This window comes from Perca flavescens, chromosome 3 (assembly GCF_004354835.1).
Source record: "Perca flavescens isolate YP-PL-M2 chromosome 3, PFLA_1.0, whole genome shotgun sequence".
Taxonomy (NCBI): Eukaryota; Metazoa; Chordata; class Actinopteri; order Perciformes; family Percidae; genus Perca; species Perca flavescens.
This window is the reverse complement of record NC_041333.1, coordinates 7,887,364-7,908,378: the sequence shown is the minus strand read 5'-3', so window position 1 is coordinate 7,908,378 and position 21,015 is coordinate 7,887,364. Positions and strand designations below refer to the sequence as shown.

The 21,015-nt window shown below is 42.5% G+C and overlaps 1 protein-coding gene across 2 annotated transcripts in view; it reads right to left on the bottom strand.

The window, feature by feature from the left end:
- Window positions 1-21,015, bottom strand: part of LOC114552389 (RNA-binding protein Musashi homolog 2) — a 354,101-nt gene that overhangs the window by 5,571 nt on the left and 327,515 nt on the right. The window contains exons 13-14 of one of the 2 annotated variants that reach the window (XM_028573130.1): window positions 13,864-14,018; window positions 9,101-9,177 (exon numbers count right to left, since the gene is read on the bottom strand). In XM_028573130.1, the coding sequence (XP_028428931.1) occupies window positions 9,136-9,177; window positions 13,864-14,018 (197 nt within the window). In that variant the 3' untranslated portion in view covers window positions 9,101-9,135. The remainder of the gene's footprint in view (window positions 1-9,100; window positions 9,178-13,863; window positions 14,019-21,015) is intronic. The other variant, XM_028573129.1, reaches the window with a different exon arrangement.

Sequence of the window (21,015 nt, the reverse complement as noted above, 5' to 3'; positions counted from 1 at the left end):
TTCTGTTCCAGTTGTTTTGTTCTAATTTTGATAATTATTATTATTATTGGTATTGTTTTGATTTGACAAGTGTCTTTTGTTATTTGGAATTGATATCTTGTGTTAAGTTTCTTTCATTTTGCTCTTTTCATTTTTTTTGTTAATATTGTTTTGACTCTATTGTTGGGGAGTGAACCCCTCTTAATTGTGTGTGTGTGTGTTTCCCATTTCTTTCCCCCATTTTAGTTGCTGAGAGCTGAAGGTGGTGGTGTTGGTGTCCGGGTGGTGGTATCCCTTTTCCTGTGTGCTGTGTGTCTCCCCGTTTTCATTTGCTGTGTTCACTGTTTTTGTTTGCGTGTTCACGGGTGACTTTCCTTGGGGACCTTTACCGTCCTCGTTCCCTTTTCCCCCTCCACTGGTAAGCCTCAGCCCTAATTATTTCTTCCCCTTGTTTTGGTGTGAATGTGTTTTTTAAATGTATTGTGTTTTAAATTTATTGATTTTTGAATAAAAACAAATATATTGTTTTGAAAGTTGAACCTCGTCTTCGGCGCCTTTTTGTATACTGACCTGTGTGACCTTAAATATATCAATCTTGCAATTGGAAGTAAAAATCATTCATTAGTAAGTAGTGGTTCCAACTAATTCTCTGGGTGAAATTCCCAGGGTGGCGTTGTCGGTGTTCGATTTTTTCAGCTCTCATACCGCCACATTAACCTTAGTCCCTTCCAAATTGATAATTTTGGTATAACTCACAAACTCACAAATTAAAACAAACCTCGCGAAAACTTGAAAGTAAATGTCGTTCCACCAAACTGGAAGAATTTCGTTTGGATTGGCAAGACAGTCTGAAAACCTATAGGAAGGCCCTCAGAAATGCCAGATAAGACTATTACTCATCACTAATAGAAGAAAATAAGAACAACCCAAAGTTTCTTTTCAGCACGGTAGCCAGGCTGACAGAGAGTCACAGCTCTATTGAGCCATCTATTCCTATAGCTCTGAGTAGTGACAACTTCATGAGCTTCTATGATAAAAGTATAACAATTAGAGATAAAATTCATCACCTCTTGCCCTCAACTTTTAACGGTTCACCTTTAAACGCAGGACCGCTAGAAAGAACGACAAGCCTGACATATACTGACATAGACTGCTTTTATCCTATAGATCTGCAACAATTAATGTTGAAGGTCTCTTCAGCTAAGCCATCTACCTGTCTCTTAGAACCCATCCCAACGAGGCTACTTAAAAAAACGTTATCTGTGGTTACCTGGCTCTGTTGGTCTCCATTATTAGATATGATCAATATGTCTTTATTAACAGGTTCTGTACCGCAGTCATTTAAAGTAGCTGTGATAAAACCCACCCTCGATCCTGAGATCTTAGCCAACTATAGACCTATATCTAATCTCCCCTTTCTCTCCAAGATCCTTGAGAAGGTAGTCGCTAATCAGTTATGTGACTTTCTACATAGCAATAGTTTATTTGAGGACTTTCAGTCAGGATTTACAATGCATCATAGCACAGAGACAGCACTGGTGAAAATTACTAACGACCTTTTAACTGCTTCAGACAAAGGACTTGTCTTACTACTTGTATTACTAGATCTTAGGGCTGCATTCAACACTATTGACCATACCATCTTGTTACAGAGACTGGAACATTTAGTTGGCATTAAAGGAATAAGCTGGTTTAAGTCCTATTTATCTGATCGATTCCAATTTGTTAATGTTAACGGAGAATCCTCCAGGCACGCTAAAGTTAACCATGGTGTTCCACAAGGCTCAGTGCTTGGACCAATTCTATTCACCTTATATATGCTTCCTCTAGGCAATATTATTAGGAAACACTCAATTAACTTTTCATTGTTATGTCATTATACCTATCAATTAAGCCAAACGAAACCAGTCAGTTAATTAAACTTCAATCATGCATCAAAGATATAAAATCATGGATGGATTTTCTGATGTTAATCTAAAACAAAACTGAAGTGATTGTGCTGGGCCCTAAACAGTTCCGAACCTCAATATCCTTTAACGCCCACTTAAAACAAACCTCAAGAACAGCCTTTTTTCACCTTCGTAACATTGCCAAAATTAGGAACATCCTGTCTCAACACAATGCTGAAAAACTATTCCATGCATTTGTTACTTCCAGGCTGGACTATTGTAATTCCTTACTATCAGGATGCTCAAATAAAACCCTTAAGACTCCAGCTGATCCAGAATGCTGCAGCATGTGTTCTAACAAGAACTAAGTAAAGACATCATATTTCTCCTGTATTAGCTTCTCTGCATTGGCTTCCTGTAAAATCCAGGATTGAATTTAAAATCCTTCTTCTGACCAAAGCTCTAAATGGTCAAGCACCATCAATCTTGAAGAGCTCATAGTACCTTATTGCCCCACTAGAGCACTGCGCTCCCAGAATGCAGAGTTACTTGTGGTTCCTAGAGTCTCTAGAATGGGAGCCAGAGCCTTCAGCTATCAGGCTCCTCTCCTGTAGAACCAGCTTCCAGTCTGGGTTCCAGGGGCAGACACCATCACCACATTTAAGAGTAAACTTTCCTCTTCGATAAAGCTTATAGTTAGGGAGTGAGGAGTTACAGCGTTCAGCCAGACTGGCGGGGGGAGGGTGTGTGTCTGCAGACACGGCACCCCTTCTCGTCTCTGCTTCTCTTCATAGTCGTCAGATTCATCTACCATATAATCAATGATATAATCAAAGTAGAGGGAGGCAGGCCAGATCCGGTGGGGGAGAGTTCTAACCCGACCTTTAATTATGCTGTTATAGTTTTATAGCTTCTCTCTCCTCTCTCTTTCCATCTGTGTGCATCCATGTCCCAGAAATGCTCGTTACTAACCTAGCTCTGGGGAGCTTATTCCCCGGAGTCTTTATGTTTTTTTTTCGCCCAGCATGTTTGCTTGGATTAGGGTGGCATCTAAATCATGGTTGCAGCTGTCACCGTGGTCCAGCTGCGTGCCCAGCTATGCCCTGTTACACCCTGCTATGCTCTGCAGTGCCCTGCTACGCCCTGCTACGTCCTGCTACGCCCTGCTATGCCCTGCTATGCTCTGCTGTGCCCTGCTACGTACTGTAACACCCTGCAGTGCCCTGCTATGCCATGAACTACTACAACTACTATTCCTAGTTACTGTTCCATTATCTTTATTGTAATTATTATTGCCACTGTTCATCACACCTGCAACCGGCACCGTCAGACACCGCCTACCAAGAGCCTGGGTCTGTCCGGGGTTTCTCCCTTAAAGGAAGTTTTTCTCACCACCAAGGTTTCTTCCTAAAAGGGAGTTTTTCCTCGCCACTGTTGCACTAAAATGCTTGCTCTTGGGGGAATTACTGGATTGTTGGGTCTTTGTATATTATAGAGTGTGGTCTAGACCTACGCTATCTGTAAAATGTCTTGAGATAACTCCTTTTATGATTTGATACTATAAATAAAATTGAATTCAATTGAGTTGAATTCAATTGAAATTGAATTAAATGACATAACTGTCATTTCCCTCTGATTTCCACTGCGTTTGAGTCCCTTCAGGGAGCTAAGATCTTCACAAAATTGGATCTCCATAATGCTTACCATTTAGTAAGGATTAGAAGTGGGGATGAATGGAAGACTGCTTTTAACACCCCCACTGGTCATTAGGAGTACCTGGTCATGCCATTTGGACTAACGCCCCCGCAGTTTTCCAGGCGTTGGTGACATGACATTCTCAGGGACATGTTGAACATTTTTGTGTTTGTCTATCTGGATGATATTCTGATCTTCTCCCCAGATCTGCAGACACATGTCCAGCATGTGTGGCTGGTGCTTCAACGCCTGATGGACCACCAACTCTATAGGAAGGCAGAGAAATGTGAGTTTCACATCTCCACGGTTTCCTTCCTGGGCGTGGCCGATGGGGAGTTCCGGATGGACCCTGAGAAGGTGAGGGCGGTTGCTGAGTGGCCCACGCCAATCAACCGCAAACATGTCCAGTGGTTCTTCAGGTTTGCCAATTTCTATCGAAAATGTATAAGACATTTCAGTACTGTGGCTGCTCCACTTCATGATCTCACCTTCATTCCAGTGGTCCCCATCAGTGGAACAGGCCTTCGTCCATCTGAAGAGAAGTTTCTACACTGCTTCAGTTCTGGTCATTCCTGACCCGCAACGTCAGTTCGTGGTGGAGGTGGACGCCTCCAATTTGGGAGTCGGGGCCATCCTGTCTCAGCGTGCTTCACAGGATGGGAGGCTTCATCCATGTGCATTCCTGTCCCACAAGCTGTCTGGTGCGGAGAGGAACTATGATGTACGAAACAGAGAGCTGCTGGTGGTCAAGTTCGCTCTGGAGGAGTGGCATCACTGGCTGGAGTGGGCGAAGCAGCTGTTTCTGATGTGGACGGACCACAATAATCTGGAATACCTGCGCTCGGCCAAGAGACTCAACCCACGTCAGGCGAGGTGGGCCTTATTCTTTAACAGATTTAACTTTACCCTGTCTTACCGTCCTGGCTCCAAAAATGTCAAGTCCGATGCCTTGTCACACCTGTTTGACCCAGATCCTGTCTCCCGAGTGCTGTGTAATGTGGACAGTTACGTGGGAGGTGGAGGAAAGGGTAAAACAGGCGCAACATGGTCTAACTGTCCCGGTCGGGTGTCCCCTGAATTGGTTGTTTGTTCCTTCTAAGCTCCATTCCCAGGTCATTCACTGGGCGCACACTTCCCCTCTCTCCTGCCACCCCGGAATCAAGAGGACCATGTTCGTGGTGCAACAGAGATTCTGGTGGCCGTCCATGGAACATGTGATTGGGGAGTATGTAGCTGCTTGTCCGGTATGTGCCCAGAATAAGACCTCCCGTCAAGCGTCTGTTGGTCTCCTGCAATCCATGCCTGTCCCCAAGGTCAGACATTTCCCTAGACTTCGTCACTGGACTACCTCCCTCTGAAGGTAATACTGCTGTTCTTACGGTGGTAGACAGATTCTCTATGATGGTACATTTTATTCATCTGCCAAAGTTACCCTCTGCCAAGTAAACGGCAGAGGTTATGCTGTCCCATGTTTTCAGGCTTCATGGACAGATGTAGTGTCGGACCGAGGCCCCCAGTTCGTCTCACAGTTTTGGAAGGCTTTCTGTGCTTTGATTGGGGCCACAGTCAGTTTGTCTTCTGGGTACCACCCACAGTCTAATGGACAGACGGAGAGACTCAAACAGGACATGGAGACGGGTCTTCGCTGCCTGGTCTCCCGGAACCTGGCTTCCTGGTCTAAGCAACTGTTATGGGTGGAGTATGCCCACAACACCCTGCTCTGTTCATCCACCGGCCTCTACCCCTTCCTGTGTGCCTACGGTTATCAACCTCTGCTGTTTCCTGCCCTTGAGAGGGAGGTGGGGGTCCCCTCTGCGGTAGCCTTAGTCAGACGCTGCCGGCGCACGTGGATGCGGGCCCGACAGGTTCGATTGAGGAACAGGGTTCGATACAAGAGACAGGCTGACCAGCGGAGATCCGAGGCACCATGCTATCAGGTGGGACAGAGGGTGTGGTTGGCTACAAAGGACCTTCCTCTATGCACTGAGAGCTGTAAGTTGGCTCCTCGTTTTGTGGTCCCTTCCCCGTATCTAAAATGATCCATGAGAGTCCACCCCACATTTCACGTGAGCAAAGTCAAGCCTGTGAAGGAGAGCGTGATGGTCCACCTCTTCTACCTCCTCCTAGTCTCATTGATGGGGGTCCCGTCCGCAATCTTATGGCGGTCAGGAGACGGGGTCACGGATGTCAGTATCTGGTGGACTGGGAGGGGTATGGACCAGAGGAGAGGTCATGGGTGTCCACGAGTAACATTCTGGATCTGAGCCTGATTAAGGATTACCATCAGCAGCATCTGGAGGAGCCTGGGCCGTTCATGTTGTGTTTGTTTCCCTGACTTCCTGTTTTATTTTGTAAACTGTAAACTTAAAATTGTCTGTCTCTGTTTCAGGTCACTTGTCTTCCTGTCTTTGTCTGCCTTCCGCCTGTGTGATTACCCTCCCTTCCCTAATGTGTGTCACCTGTGTGTAATCGTCTTCCCCTGTCCCAGTGCATATATCCTCACCTTGTGTCCTTTGTCATTTGCCAGATTGTTGTAGTACCTTGTAGGCCCTATCTTGCACCCAGCACAATTGCCTTTGTACACCGACGCATGTATCATTCCTATTTTGCACCCAACGCACAGCGGACTTTTCCCTCCACAGACGCACGTCAGTAAAATAGGGAATGTATTTACGCTCCCGGGGCGGTTCAGCGAAAAGAGGAGGCGTGTTCCAGCGCAAACGTTACTTGGTGCTATTTTGCAGTTTCAGAAAACAATTCCGCCACTGACCAGGAAAAACCTGGTCTAAAGTCAGTGGCGCTAGTCTAAAGTCAGTAGCGCATTATTCAGATGCTATTTTAGGGGCGCATGCTTGGCCATAATGTAGCGTGTGCACAATGCGCATACACTTCTCTCATCTACACGGACGCAGCAGTTCCCATTTTTGCAAACCATACATAATTACAAGGAAAAATATTACTGAAAATGCGCTTCAGGCGTTTGGATAGGTCAGGAGGCACTTTACAGTACAGTCCTCAAAAAGTTGCAGCATTCTTTGTGGCTTGTTGTGATTTACACAACATTTCCATGAATCATGGATGTGTTGATGACATAAATGAGGAAATATTAGAGGACCACACCTAGCTACTTCAGACCAACCCATTTTAGATTTGCGTCGGGCGCAAGAGTCATTTATCCCGCGGGTATAATTTTATTTTTATTTTTTATTTATCCTTTATTTTACCAGGTGATGTCCCATTGAGATAGTCAGATCTCTTTTACAAGGGAGCCCTGGAGCAACAGTACACAAGTTACACAGAATCACAAAAACAGACACAGCAAACAAAAAACTGATTTACAGTACATGTAAAACAATTTAAAATAACATAAAAAGGCTTATTGAAAACATGTACATTGTTCAAATTTCGTAATAGCAACAGCGCTCGAGATCCGCCCACAAAGCTACTTGCGTTTTCCGTTTCATACTTGCGTTTCAGATCGTTAAAATAGGGCCCTGTGTGTCTCACTCTCCAGCGTTATCCCTCATGTTACCTTCCCAGTGTTTTTGTAGATCTCTAGCCCGTATTTTGACCACGTCTTTTGCCTGCCGATTTTGTTACCTTTGCCTGTGATTGTACTCTGTACAATAAAGCTCCATTACCTTTTACCCTCTGCTCTGAGTCATGCTTTTGGGTCCACTGTGCTAGGAGACACATTTGAAATAAGAAAAAAATACAGAAAATAGGAAAAGAAAGAGTACCTTTTAGAAATTGGCAACCACAAGGCTGGTTTACCAAATGAGTTTAAAGAGCAGCTGTAGGTGAAAAGGACAGTAGAAATGTTGTCCAACACATCTTCAACATACAGCTCAAAAGAGATAAAGAGAGTCTTGTGTGTAATAGTATGTGAGAGTATGTGTGAAAGATAGCCTTATTGATATCTGTTATGTTATTTTATAATCTTGTAGTATATGCTTAAGCTTTGAGAACAGATCAGTCAGAATTTTCAAACAACTGCATTTTTACCCATGCCTGACTTGTGATCTGGCCAATGTTTTAGTGACAGGCCCAACTATACCACCTCAGCAATCTCATCAACCCACTCAGAAGTGAAGTTAAAGCTTGAAGGATACCATAAGCATTTTCCTTGGTGTATAAATACCAATAAGCCCTTATTCAACACAAATATGACTGTGTCAAATCAAGTCTGTTTTCATCTAATGTTTCACAATTGCATGTCTTTATCAAAAGAAGTTCAAATTTAAATGTAAAAATGTAGCTCTGTGCTCATCATAACATGTTTGCAAGTTGCATAACCTATAAAATGACAGTATGGGTTTGAGGACCACACAAAGTCCAACATTGTTTTCCACCTAAAGTCTTAGTGACATAATATGCATTATTTTATATGTGAGCCTCAAGTAAAAAACAAAAGTAAAAGCTTATTTTATAGTTATTTGACATACATAAAAAGGTAGAAATTTCAGAATAAATGTATAAAGGGAGAAAAGGAACCACATGGAAGAATAACTCTGTCCCCCACACTTCCTTATAGAACTTCAAACTAACTGGGCAAATGTCAGAGAGAGCAATAGTGGGTGAAGTAAGAATTTGAAGTAAAAAAGTCTTGCATACATGAGTCAAACCCTGGTTAATACTGCAGTTACAATGAAAGGATGCCTCAGAGAGAATCCGAGTATAGTATAAAAGTATAGAGCAACTTTCTTTTCATAGAACTTTCCAAAGGGCTTGCCTTTTTAGTAAATATACTATGCAGCTCTGCTGGCACAAACTCTGAAAAGCTGTGTCATCTTATTTAGGAACAATGTTCACTGTAAATATGATAGGAGCAGAAATGAAAGGGGAAATCAACACATTCTCACTCCCAGCGCATCAAAAAGCGACGCTTGGTCAGGACTCTTGGTGTCACTATTTGACCCTCAGGGTCGGGACAAATGTTTAAAGCGTTACTCTCGCCAAAATGCAACCTAGGGTCTTTTTGTGAATGTTCCCGAGTCAAACTTTCGTTTAAAAGCATATTTAGGACGGAATCGCCACTTTTAAGATTGACCGTATTTTTGTTTTTCGGTCAAATGGCCTTTTGAATGGGAGTGGTAGGGGCACTTTTATGCTAGCTTCAAAATAGCTATTTTTAAAACACTAAGAAGACTCAACACAACATGAAACTTTGCTCGAAGTATCACCAGGGGCTGTTGGGGGATCCAAATATGCTTTTAAATGAAAGTTTGACTCGAGTACATTCACAAAAAGACCCTAGGTTGCATTTTGGCGAGAGTTACGCTTTAACTGACGGACCGTTGTCCCTCTTAATACTACAGCACCGTGGTCGAGCTTCTGTTACGCCCGCTGTGTTCCATACAGACGCTAGGGTGATTTTTGCATCGGTATCCGACGCTGAGAGACACTGACCAAGCATCAGAATTTGACAAGTTGGAAATGAGGATGGGTTGGGGAAATAAGATGAGTAAAAGGCATACAAGTATAATACATGTTTGTATGGGCAGATAAGGTTGTGATATAGAAATAGTATATAATACCTCAAATGAGATGGCAACCAGTCCACTGCTAGTTTTCAATGGTATCCATTTGTAAAAGCTGTCGCAATCAATGGACCCTAAAATGTAAAATTAGTAACTTTATCAGTATGCATTTCTTGGAAAAAAAAGGCAAAAAGTAGCAAGTACTTACTGGTGAGTGCAGTTTATTCATAGGATGTAATGCCAGCATAAATGGAAATCCATGATTTTTATTTTAGCAGAAAGGACAATATGTACATCATCACATTGGTTCCAAAATTTTTATTGAAATGACAGACAGGTTGGTATCTATGTGGGTTTGAACTGAACAGTAATAATTGTGACCCACAATCTTCACCATGTGCATTTTACCAAGAGCATATCATTTGATTTACTTTGGTTTCATAAACTCATACTGAAAAATGTGTTCAAAAACTAATTAATTTTACATTCATGTCATTAAATTTGGTCAAAAAAAGCTATTTGAAAATGAAAATGAAAACTCCATTTGACTTTTCATTTTCAGAAACTGATATTCAAATACAATAGGTGAGTGCCCCCAGTAACTGCATTTACATCTACATGTCACCACCTCTTTTGGTGTCAACATGCAAATAGAAATTATATCTGTCAGTCCTCACATCAAGGCAGGATAGGCACTTCCTCATTCAGTGATTGGGCCTCACTCAGTGATTTTGATTTTCTCTACATCCTCATGCTGAGGCATTACAAACTAATACCAGCTTGGCCTGGGTAAAGTAGGTAGCTTGCTAACAACTAGCTAAAGTAAACGAAGTATAGCTTAAGTTCACTGCTGGTTGCTCACTAACGTTTTTTGCAACGCTAGCAACAACAATGGCATAGCAGAATCAATCAATATCACTGTAATATGGTGTAAACTTGCCAGATTTAAGGCTCACATTAATTTCCATCTGCCCTTCCTGGAATGAACAAATTAAGATTACACACTTACATTTAATGGACTGTTTACATTGTAGACTACCAATATTTTATTTTTGTTGCTTGTAAACATTTGTTTACATTTTCTGTAATTTATCCAATGTTTGTGTGGCTGTTTGTTTACAATACTGTTTTGAAATACATGTTTGTGAACGTTATAATGTTTGTTGTACATAATGCATACACGTTTCACCTTAAATGGCTTACAGTTGCAAAAGTCCAATAAAAACCTATATAACCATATAACCCATATAACCTCAATGTAATATCATGCCTTGACAGCAGGAAATTATTTTTTGAGGTAATCTTCTATGAAATAAACCTGATCGTCATACAGATATTTCAGAAACAGATCTACATGTGTGCAAACAATAGAGAGATTAGAGATCAATGTAGGTTTTTTTTGTTCTATTATTTACTTTGGAAAAATATGTACACTTAGAGAGTAGGATCTACATGTGAGGCTTATCACATTCATGCTATCATGTATTAATCAAATAATCAAAAATCGCAAGACATGCAAAACAGTAATTATGCACAGAAGTACAGAAGTGTGATGCATTCACCAAAGGGGGAAAAAAACCTTTGAGAACTGTTTTTATAATGATGACTTGCATATATTCATAATGTATCATACTTACACCTTTGACAGTAGGATAAGGATAATAATTCTATATTTTTCTTTTTGTTATCAAATCCTATTCAAAATCAAAACCAACAATGAATGTATTCTATTAACAAGTATTGTGTGTGTATCAGAGCCTGATATATTTTCTTCATCTGTACTATAGTGTTCCATTGTTTTTACACACATTTGACTCACTTAATAATCCACTGAAAATAGTGCCCAACAAATGCACTATTTCCTCCTGTTTGAGAAAAGAGAAACTAGAGTGTCCAGCTGTTTTAGAAAATTACTGAGCTTCTTTATGAAAAATAACTAAACTGTTGTATTTTGAGATTAACAGCTTCACTGGAACCAAAGGGCTTTGCGCTGAGAGCCACAGATAGGGTAAAAAATTTGTATTGAGAAACAGACTGAAACATTGTTGGTTTTACATAGTATTTGTTGACAAAAAGAACATTCTAAATAAATCCAGCCTTTTAATTGTAAGAAAATGGTCCATTAATTCATCCATTTTATTTTACAGGGGGCTGACCCTATATGCACACCCTGAACAAGTTTCCACGATACCATATACAGTAGCGATTCACGGGTTGGATCCTCCAACCTCCTCCTGGAAATAGTTTTATGAAAGTACAGGCATGTTTACTTCTACACGATTGACAACCAGCAAGCAGTGCATCATGCTAAACATGCCTTTATAACAATATCATTTATCTGTAACACTGTGGCATTAACAACATTTCAAGCTGCTGAAAAGAGCAACTGCTTTATTCCAGGCTCCCATTATTTACACTTTGCAGTGGCTTTTTATAGTCTAGTTGAAGCTTGTCAGTGATTAATGAACACCTGCACCCACCTTGTCACCACATGTGGTGACAAGACAATTCCCAACTTTATGAGCTTATCAGAACCTAATTATTGCACAACTGACCAGTGCTCAATAGGTTATGGGATAGTGAGGGCTGCAAAGGATACACTAGTTGTGTCTTCTTTTTTGAAAAAAGAAGGATGCATTTTCCAGCTGCATATGGAGATGCCTTTAACATGGGACATACCATGTCATCCTGATAATGTATTAGAAATACAAAGTTCAGAAGATTCAACCCCTGTATGGGCTACAGTAGGGACACACAAACGCATTCACAACACATTAAGTAAATTAGTTAACTTAGGTTCAGGAGCAGGCCCACGCCTCAACCACACCTATGATCACATGTCAAGCCTACTTACAGTATACCTGGCCAACCCATCATGCCTTCTTTGTCTCAGATTTCTCCGACCTCAGACCATGCTTAACACCATGATAGCATCACTTCAAAGATAAACACTGAAATTCAAAAGTCAACTCATTATGAATCCTAAATTGCAAATCAACCCGCCTTATTCAGACGACAATTTGTATGATGATCTCTTTGAAACTGGGTATCCTCAAGCCTTGATACAGCAGCCTTCTCAACTTCCACAAATGGAGTCCGACATCAGAGACTGGACATTCGCTCGCTTCCAATGATTTCTCAAAGGGAAAGGCATTCCTTTCCACAACAGAGATAATTAAACAACATTGTTTCACCTCACTTAGCCTCCATCAACACTCCGTTCGCAGACTTAACAAAATCACCATGCACATTCATCCTTTCATCCTTACTCTACCCTTCATTTAGCCACTCAGAGCAATGCAGCTTCTGCTCTTTAATTTTCTGTCATAGCCAACATTATTACTTGCCACACCCCCACTTCCCATCATCCCTAGGCCTGTTGACATACATCCTTCATGTAATGTCCCCACGCCAAACAGGGAAGGTCAATCCTCTACCAGGGAGGCAGTATGGTGTGTGTAAAATAATTTCAACCACATGGGATGCACTCTTATTTTTTGGACAACATGATAATATACGACCATAAGATGCTAATGAGGATAGGAAAATCAACTCACCACTGTCTCCTCTTTCCTCCTGCTGATTCTGCTAACTGGCCAATGGAGACTTTCAAATGTAAACATCAAAGATAAAATTTAGAAAGAAGTGGACGAAGTAAGAAAGATAAACTTCAGCAACAATCCCCACTGCATGGATAAGCAAGACCATCTCTGTGTCCATCTCCGCAGCGGAACAGGCAACTGTGGAGGGATTAAACACCAGCTGAGGTCCTGACCATACAAATGTTCTCTGCCAAGCATCTTGCGAGCCAATGTTCAGGCTATGTATCAGTATCAGTTTTTAACAGGATATCAGGAACTGTAATGTCCTTTGTTTCACTGGAATACCAGACAGCCCGATTCAACCAGGTGACTATTTTTCTAGATACTGACTTTCTAGTAGACTTTGGGAAGAAAAAAAGGAGGTGTGCTTCATGGTAAAAAAGGACTGGTGTGATAGCTGAAATATTACAATACTATCCCGTTTCTGCTCACCTGATCTGGAATTGATATGGTCGTTATCACAGCGGTCTAGATTCCACCACAGTAACGCATGAGGTCAGGAAATGGTCAAGCCATTCAGAGGCCACCCTACCGTCTGCACTACATAAAGCAGTCTGGGGCACATTCCAGGACACTACCCTTGACGTCACAGATAACATCAATGGATTCACTGAGTCTGTGGTAGATTCAATTTGTAAAACAATATAAGCAACTGTTCCCAAAACTACAGTTAAATAAGTCCATAACCAGATACCATGGATTACAAAAACCATCTGCTATGCCATAAACACAAAATGGATACATACAAAATAGTCCAGGCAAAGTACCGTTTAACGACAGACTAATTGTAAAAGAATTTTTTGCAGCTTAGATAATTTCTATGAGGTGTCCAGAACAACATACTAAAAGTCCTAAGAAATCCTAGTTGAGGAAATATGTTAAATTCTCATCAATCCGAGATGTTTGCCAATAAGGCCAGGCCACTATACACCCCAATGGGGCTATTTCTTTTTCCTTTACTCCTATCAAAATGAAACGTTACACAATGAAAGTACCCATGCAAAGTTAATTTTTTTTTATTACAGGTTTCTTTGAAAATTTGAAAATCTTTGAAAACTTTCATTGTATAAAGTTTTATTTTGATAGGAGTAAAGGAAAAAAATAGCCCCATTGGGGTGAATTGTTGTCTGGCCTTACTGGCACACATCTTGGATTGATGAGAATTAAATAATTAATAATATAATATTATATTATATATATATATATATATATACTCACAGCAATGCTGTGGCTGAAGCCAGAGCCTGGTTGAGGGTTGGTGGCACTGATGTAGTTGCCCACACCAGAGTCCTGACTGGCAGTTCCATTAAGGTCAGCTACAGGGCCAGGGCTGTTGGCACCAGGAAAGGCTCCTGGCTGGGTTTGGTTGGTTCCTATTGAGGAAAGGGTCAGGAGACAGATCAGAAATTATAACACAACTGGCAGTCAGAGATGAATGTTGACTATGACCTTGCACACATTGAGAAAGAAACTTTATTTCACAAATTCTTCATGCTTCAGTAATGATTTGGAGATTTGAAAGTGTATTTGAGTTCTTTTCATGAGCATTATGAACAACAAAAGACGCTCAGTGCAAAGCAAGATTTTTGCATTTATATGAAGGGATAATTACTGTGGTTACTTTCATATTCATCTATTTTGCATTGCATGTCATTTATGTTTACTGGCAACGTTTACTTCCATAGAAAGAAGCAAGACAAATAAGTCAGGCGGCCAGTTTCAGGGGTTTAAATATGTTTTTTTAAGTTGGCTATTGTGAAGAATTCATAGGAAATAAAACCGTTTTACAGCTGCTGATTTGACCACTCAGGCTTGTCGGCTTACACGGTGAGATGTGTACACAGCGCTGTGGAGATAGGTCTGGCAATGTGAGACTAATAAATAATAAAAGGAGACAATGTTAGAGCAGGAATGTCTGTAGTAATATCTTACATATTGGCGAATTCAAGGAGGTTTTATAAAACTAAAAATAAGGTTGTTGTATACCAGCCATACTGGCAACTTCCTTTTCCAGGAAACAGCGGGGCACAGAGCTCCAGAGAGGAGTGGATATAAGAGCAGGCAGCACAGGAACAAAAACAGCGACACATCATCAACAGTATGAGAAGAACTTCCAAAACAAATTTAGTTCACGGTTGTGTAGGCGGTGAGAGCATGATCACATGTGGCCTAAACCCCCTCCAAATGTGGACAAAGTATAACTATATAGAATAAAGATCAGCTGAAATTAACAAAGGCAGAAATGTGCCACTGTTTTCATTGTTTGATTTTTGTTGGTGTAATACCTGCCATTGACTGTTATAAGTAAATACTGCTCTAAACAAGATGTTCCAATAAGCTTTTTTCACGTTCTGCAAATGTAAAATAAAAAAAAACTTCCCAAAACTCACCTTTAGCCTCTCGTTAGTGGTCTCTGCTTTGCACTGTGCCAAACACTCAGAAATGACTGGCAGACAGCTTCTGAATTCCTGGCAGATTGCACAGGGGGATTGGGCACAGCACCCCTTATCTAATCAACAACTGTCACTAGGAGAGCCTGAACACTTCACCACACCCACATCCCCTTCCTCTCCTTCTCCAGCCTCTTTTAAATGATGGTGATTATCTTCTCTAAAGTGGTTGGGGTATTGGACCTAGCCTTCCTGACAGGCAGAACATTACACAGGGTGTCCTGGGTTATGTATGCTCTGCAAAACCAAAAGAAAAAATACATAATATATTGTCACACGTAAGTAAGGATTTTTACAATAAAAATAACAACAACAAAACAACAAAAATATACTAATTTACTACTATTTCTAGTCATAGTTCCATTATCTTTATTGTGACTATAACTGCCACTGTTCATCATACCGCCAACCAGCACCAGCAGACAACCGCCCACTAAGAGCCTGAGTCTGTCTTAGGTTTCTCCCTAAAAGGAAGTTTTCCTCACCACTCGAGGTTTCTGCCTAAAGGGCTCTACTCCGAGCTCCTCACGGATCACTGAGCTTCTTACCCTATCTCTAAGGGAGACGCCAGTCACCCTCCTGAGGAAACCCATTTTGGCCGCTTGTACCCTGGATCTCGTTCTTTCGGTCAAGACCCAGCCTTCATGACCATAGGTGAGTGTAGGAACAAAAACTGACCAGTAGATCAAGAGCTTTGCCTTCTGGCTCAGCTCTCTTTTCGTCACAACGGTGCGATAGATTGAATGTAATACTGTACCCGCTGCGCCGATTCTCCGACCAATCTCCCGCTCCATTGTCCCCTCACTAGCGAACAAAACCCCAAGGTTCTTGAACTCCTTCACTTGGGGTAAGGACTCATTCCCTACCTGGAGAAGGCATTCCATCGATTTCCTGCTGAGAACCATGGCCTCAGATTTAGAGGTGCTGATTTCATCCCAGCCGCTTCACACTCGGCTGCGAACCGATCCAGTGAGTGCTGAAGGTCACAGGCCGATGATGCCATCAGGACCACGTCATCTGCAAAAAGCAGCGATGAGATCCCCAGCCAACCGAACTGCAACCCATCCCCACCCCGACTACGCCTTGATATCCTGTCCATAAATATTACAAACAGGATTGGTGACAAAGCGCAGCCCTGGCGGAGGCCAACCCTCACCTAAAACGAGTCCGACTTACTGCCGAGAACCCGGACACAGCTCTCACTTTGGACGTAGAGAGATTGGATGGCCCTGAGAAGAGACCCCCTCACCCCATACTCCCGCAGCACCTCCCACAGTATCTCTCGGGGGACCCGGTCATACGCCTTCTCCAGATCCACAAAACACATGTAGACTGGTTGGGCATACTCCCAAGCTCCCTCCAGGATCCTTGCAAGAGTAAAGAGCTGGTGGCTTGTTCCACGACCAGGACGCATTGTTCCTCTTCAACCCGAGGTTCGACTATCGGGCGAACCCTCCTTTCCAGCACCTTGGAGTAGACTTTACCAGGGAGGCTGAGAAGTGTGATACCCCTGTAATTGGCACACACCCTCTGGCCCCCCTTTTTAAAAAGGGGAACCAACCAACCCAGTCTGCCACTCCTTTGGCACTGTCCCAGACTTCCACGCAATGTTGAAGAGACGTGTCAACCAGGACAGCCCATCCACACCCAGAGCCTTTAGCATTTCTGGACGGATCTCATCAATCCCCGGGGCTTTGCCACTGTGGAGTTGTTTGACTACATCAGTAATTTCCGCCTGGGAAACTGACGACAATCCCCCATCATCCTCCAGCTCTGCCTCTAACATAGAGGGCGTATTAGTCAGATTCAGGAGTTCCTCAAAGTGCTCCTTCCACCGCCCTATTACCTCTTCAGTTGAGGTCAACAGTGTCCCCTCCTTACTGTACACAGCTTGGATGGTTCCCCGCTTCCCCCTCCTGAGGTGGCGAACAGTTTTCCAGAAGCACTTTGGTGCCGACCAAAAGTCCTTCTCTATGTCTTCTCCAAACTTCTCCCACACCCGCTGCTTTGCCTCTTTCACGGCAGAGGCTTCAGCCCTTCGGGCCCTTCGGTACCCTGCAACTGCCTACGGAGTCCTCTGGGATAACATATCCTGGAAAGACTCCTTCTTCAGTCGGACGGCTTCCCTGACCACCGGTGTCCACCACGGTGTTCGTGGGTTAACGCCCCTTGAGGCACCTAAGACCCTAAGACCACAGCTCCTCGCCGCAGCTTCAGCAATGGAAACTTTGAACATTGTCCACTCGGGTTCAATGCCCCCAGCCTCCACAGGGATGCACGAAAAGATCTGCCGGAGGTGTGAGTTGAAAGTTTGTCGGAAAGTCTGTCGGACAGGGGCCTCCTCCAGACGTTCCCAATTTACCCGCACTACCCATTTGGGCTTACCAGGTCTGTCCAGAGTCTTCCCCCACCCCCTGACCCAACTCACCACAAGATGGTGATCGGTTGACAGCTCCGCCCCTCTCTTCACCCGAGTGTCCAAAACATACAGCCTCAGATCAGATGAAACGATTATAAAATCGATCATTGACCGTTGGCCTAGGGTGCTCTGGTACCAGGTACACTTATGAGCATCCCTATGTTCGAACATGGTGTTTGTTATAGACAATCCATGACTAGCACAGAAGTCCAACAACAAACAACCACTCTGGTTTAGATCAGGGAGGCCGTTCCTCCCAATCACGCCTCTCCATGTGCCTCCGTCATTGCCCACGTGCAATGCGTGTTGAAGTCCCCCAGCAGAACAATGGAGTCCCCCACTGGAGCCCCATGCAGGACTCCACTCAAGGTCTCCAAGAAGGCGGAATACTCCAAACTCCGGTTTGGTGCATATGCACAAACAACAGTCAGAGTTTTCCCCCCCACCACCCGCAGGCGTAGGGAGGTGACCCTCTCGTCCACCGGGGTAAACTCCAACGTAGCGGCGCTCAGCTGGGGGCTTGTGAGTATCCCCTCACCCGCCCGGCGCCTCACACCCTGGGCAACTCCGGAGAAGAAAAGAGTCCAACCCCTATCCAGGAGTATGGTTCCAGAACTGAGACCGTGCGTAGAGGTAAGCCCCACCAGATCAAACCAGTAGCGCTCCACCTCCCGCACCAGTTCCGGCTCCTTCCCCCACAGAGAGGTGAAGTCTACGTCCCCAGAGCCAGCATCTGCCGCCCGGGTCTGGTCAATCATAAAATCATAAAAAGGATTTATGTTATACAAGGCTGTATTACAGATCATATTAATATTGGTTGTCAAAAGGATGGCAATATCTCAAAACATTTCATTTAAAGCTGTCAGGTACAGACTACCATGAAGGTTGTGGAGAGGAATAAAAAGCACTCCCTCCAGGCAAGCACAGAGAATATTGTCTGATCAATATCATCATATATTCACCATGCCAAGTATGAGCTCTTACCTGGCAGAAATTATAGGGTACTCAACGTTTTTTTTAAAGCGCCATTGTGTAATGTTTTGAGTTCATTCTTAGCAAAAAACGGAGAAAAATATGTAGCCTACGCTTTAAACATTGTCTTACACTATTAATCTCATACAATATACAGAATAACGATAGCACTGATACTCGTACTACAAAGCCATGTTAATCTCACGCTTAAAAACACGCTTGGATTTGGAGGGGCTAGAAAGTAATATTCAGTTGGTTGTCATATACAATTTCACCGCTAGATGGGAGAAATTCTTACACAATGTATTGTAGCTTTAAACTAAGCCTAATTTGGCCTAGTTAAAACTATAAATAATGTTGCTTGAGGCTGCAGGGGTTGTCCAGTAGCTTCATGATATTATGCAAAGGGTTGTGTATATGTTGTTCTTATCACTGTAATATATGTAAATTGTGGCTGTGATGTGCTTCAGTAGGAGTTGTTTTTTTATCGTAAATACTATGTCAGCTATATGATGAGACAATACGTCAAGTGTTATGTGTGCAGCATTTGAGCTCAAGGCAATAAAGGATAAATAAAGGAGGCTATTACCTGCAAAGTGGTCTCCATCAAATGTAAAAATTAAAACGTCCTAAGAATAAACCAAATACATCGTTGGAAAGGTCACAACCTGGAGAGTAACATATGTCAGCCTGAAGAGGATACATTACTCCTACTTTGAAATATTGACCTCTGAACCTTGAACCCAGTACATGTTTGAAGGCTTGTCATTTAGCAACATAAGGTGCTATACACATAGGACCATGTGGTATCTGGCCCTATAAGTTTAAAGTCTGTATAAAGCTCAAATAAGCTTAGTCCTCATGAGAAAGTGTAGCAGTGCAGTGGTTTAATGATTAAACGCTCAGTGGCGTGATTTCGCTGGGATGTTCAACAGGTGGTCTAGGATTGGATGCTGAGGGGTTAACGAACTATAATGTATGGCCAGGGAGCCCCCCCAAGAGGACACTAACCCATGCTATGTCAACTTACATGTTCCCATGTTATCTAACATGTTACCTAAACATACCCAATATAAGCTATGGTTTTTAGAGCAAGAGGCAGAGTATGTTCATTGGCTTTGTACTCTCTGGGTTTTGCAAGACTTGTAATTGATGCTGAAAACTTGATGTAATAAAACCTTTATGATCAAGTACAGTGTCAAGTGGAGTTCCTCTTCCACACATCTTCATATCATTGCTACACAAGATACAACAAATCACGGACATCGTCGGACTGACTCCCGCTCCATTGGCTGGCTTGTGAGGTGAGCTTTCTCACAACTTTGGGCGCTGGTCAGTTTGTGTGTGACTGTGTGCGTTGAAGGGGGTTGCACCATGTCGGACCTGTGTGTGCGCCATGCTGTGTTACTGTGTGGCTGAGACTTCGTTCAACATTTTGTTTGCGTTGGAAACGCATAAAGGGGGGAGTGTGAGCGTAATAAGGGAAGATAGAGAAATAGAGAAAAAGGAAATTAAAGTGAAAGTGAAAAACAGAATAAAGTGTAGAATAGCTTGATTAGTAACAGAAAGGTGATATAAAAGGCTGTGACGATGTGTGCATTATACACTGCGTGAAAGTAAGCTTTAAGGAATAGTCAAATTGGATAAAAAAAAAAAAAAAAGAGTGACAACCATGGGCCCATGGATCTGGATAAAAAGCCCCCGTGAGGCAATCTTAGATGGGCCGCAAATCCTGGACAATTACTAGGTAAAGTTTCAGGTCAGTTCTGGGAACTGGAGGTGTAGAATAAAAATTCAATTGTATGTTCCCACTCGATTCATAGTTGACGAACTATGTCCGAAGCAGCCTCTCATTGAATATCCATACCTCAAGGTAGCAAAAATTTAGGAAAAAGTGATAAAAGAAAAAGGGAACGGCGGAAACATGCTTTAGGGATTCTATGGATGAATGCATTTTTGTTGATTGGGTAGTTATATAGTTATAGTCATACATATATATATATGTGTATATGTATATATATATATAACATAACAATTTCCCCGAAGTGGATAAAGGGAAGAATGTGTGGGCTTAATGGAATCCTGAGAGTCTAAGCTTTCAACCGATGTGCTGCATGGTCGTATATTTTGAAGATTTAATGCTTCAAAGTTATGATGAAGTTTATGCAGCGTCTATTTTGAGTGGAAGTGTGCTGTCCATGGCACAGTGAACCCTGTGAGGTTAAACTACAACTCCCACTAGACATGCGCCAAAGCCAGTATACTTATAGTTCTTCCGGGGTGGGTGGGTGGACCCAATCGACTCCTGTTTTTCTGCTGTGTGCCATGGATGTGCTCTATTCAAGCTCTATGCACAATTATTGTTATCTTTATTGTATACATCCTGAAATACAACATGTGACAAATACATCAATATTATGTATATTGTTTATTTTTTGTTTCGGATTTGCGGAGTGGTAATTACTACGTCACTTCCGGAGGATCCTGTGCATTGGCTACACGTTGTCAATGGTGCATAATTTATTGGAA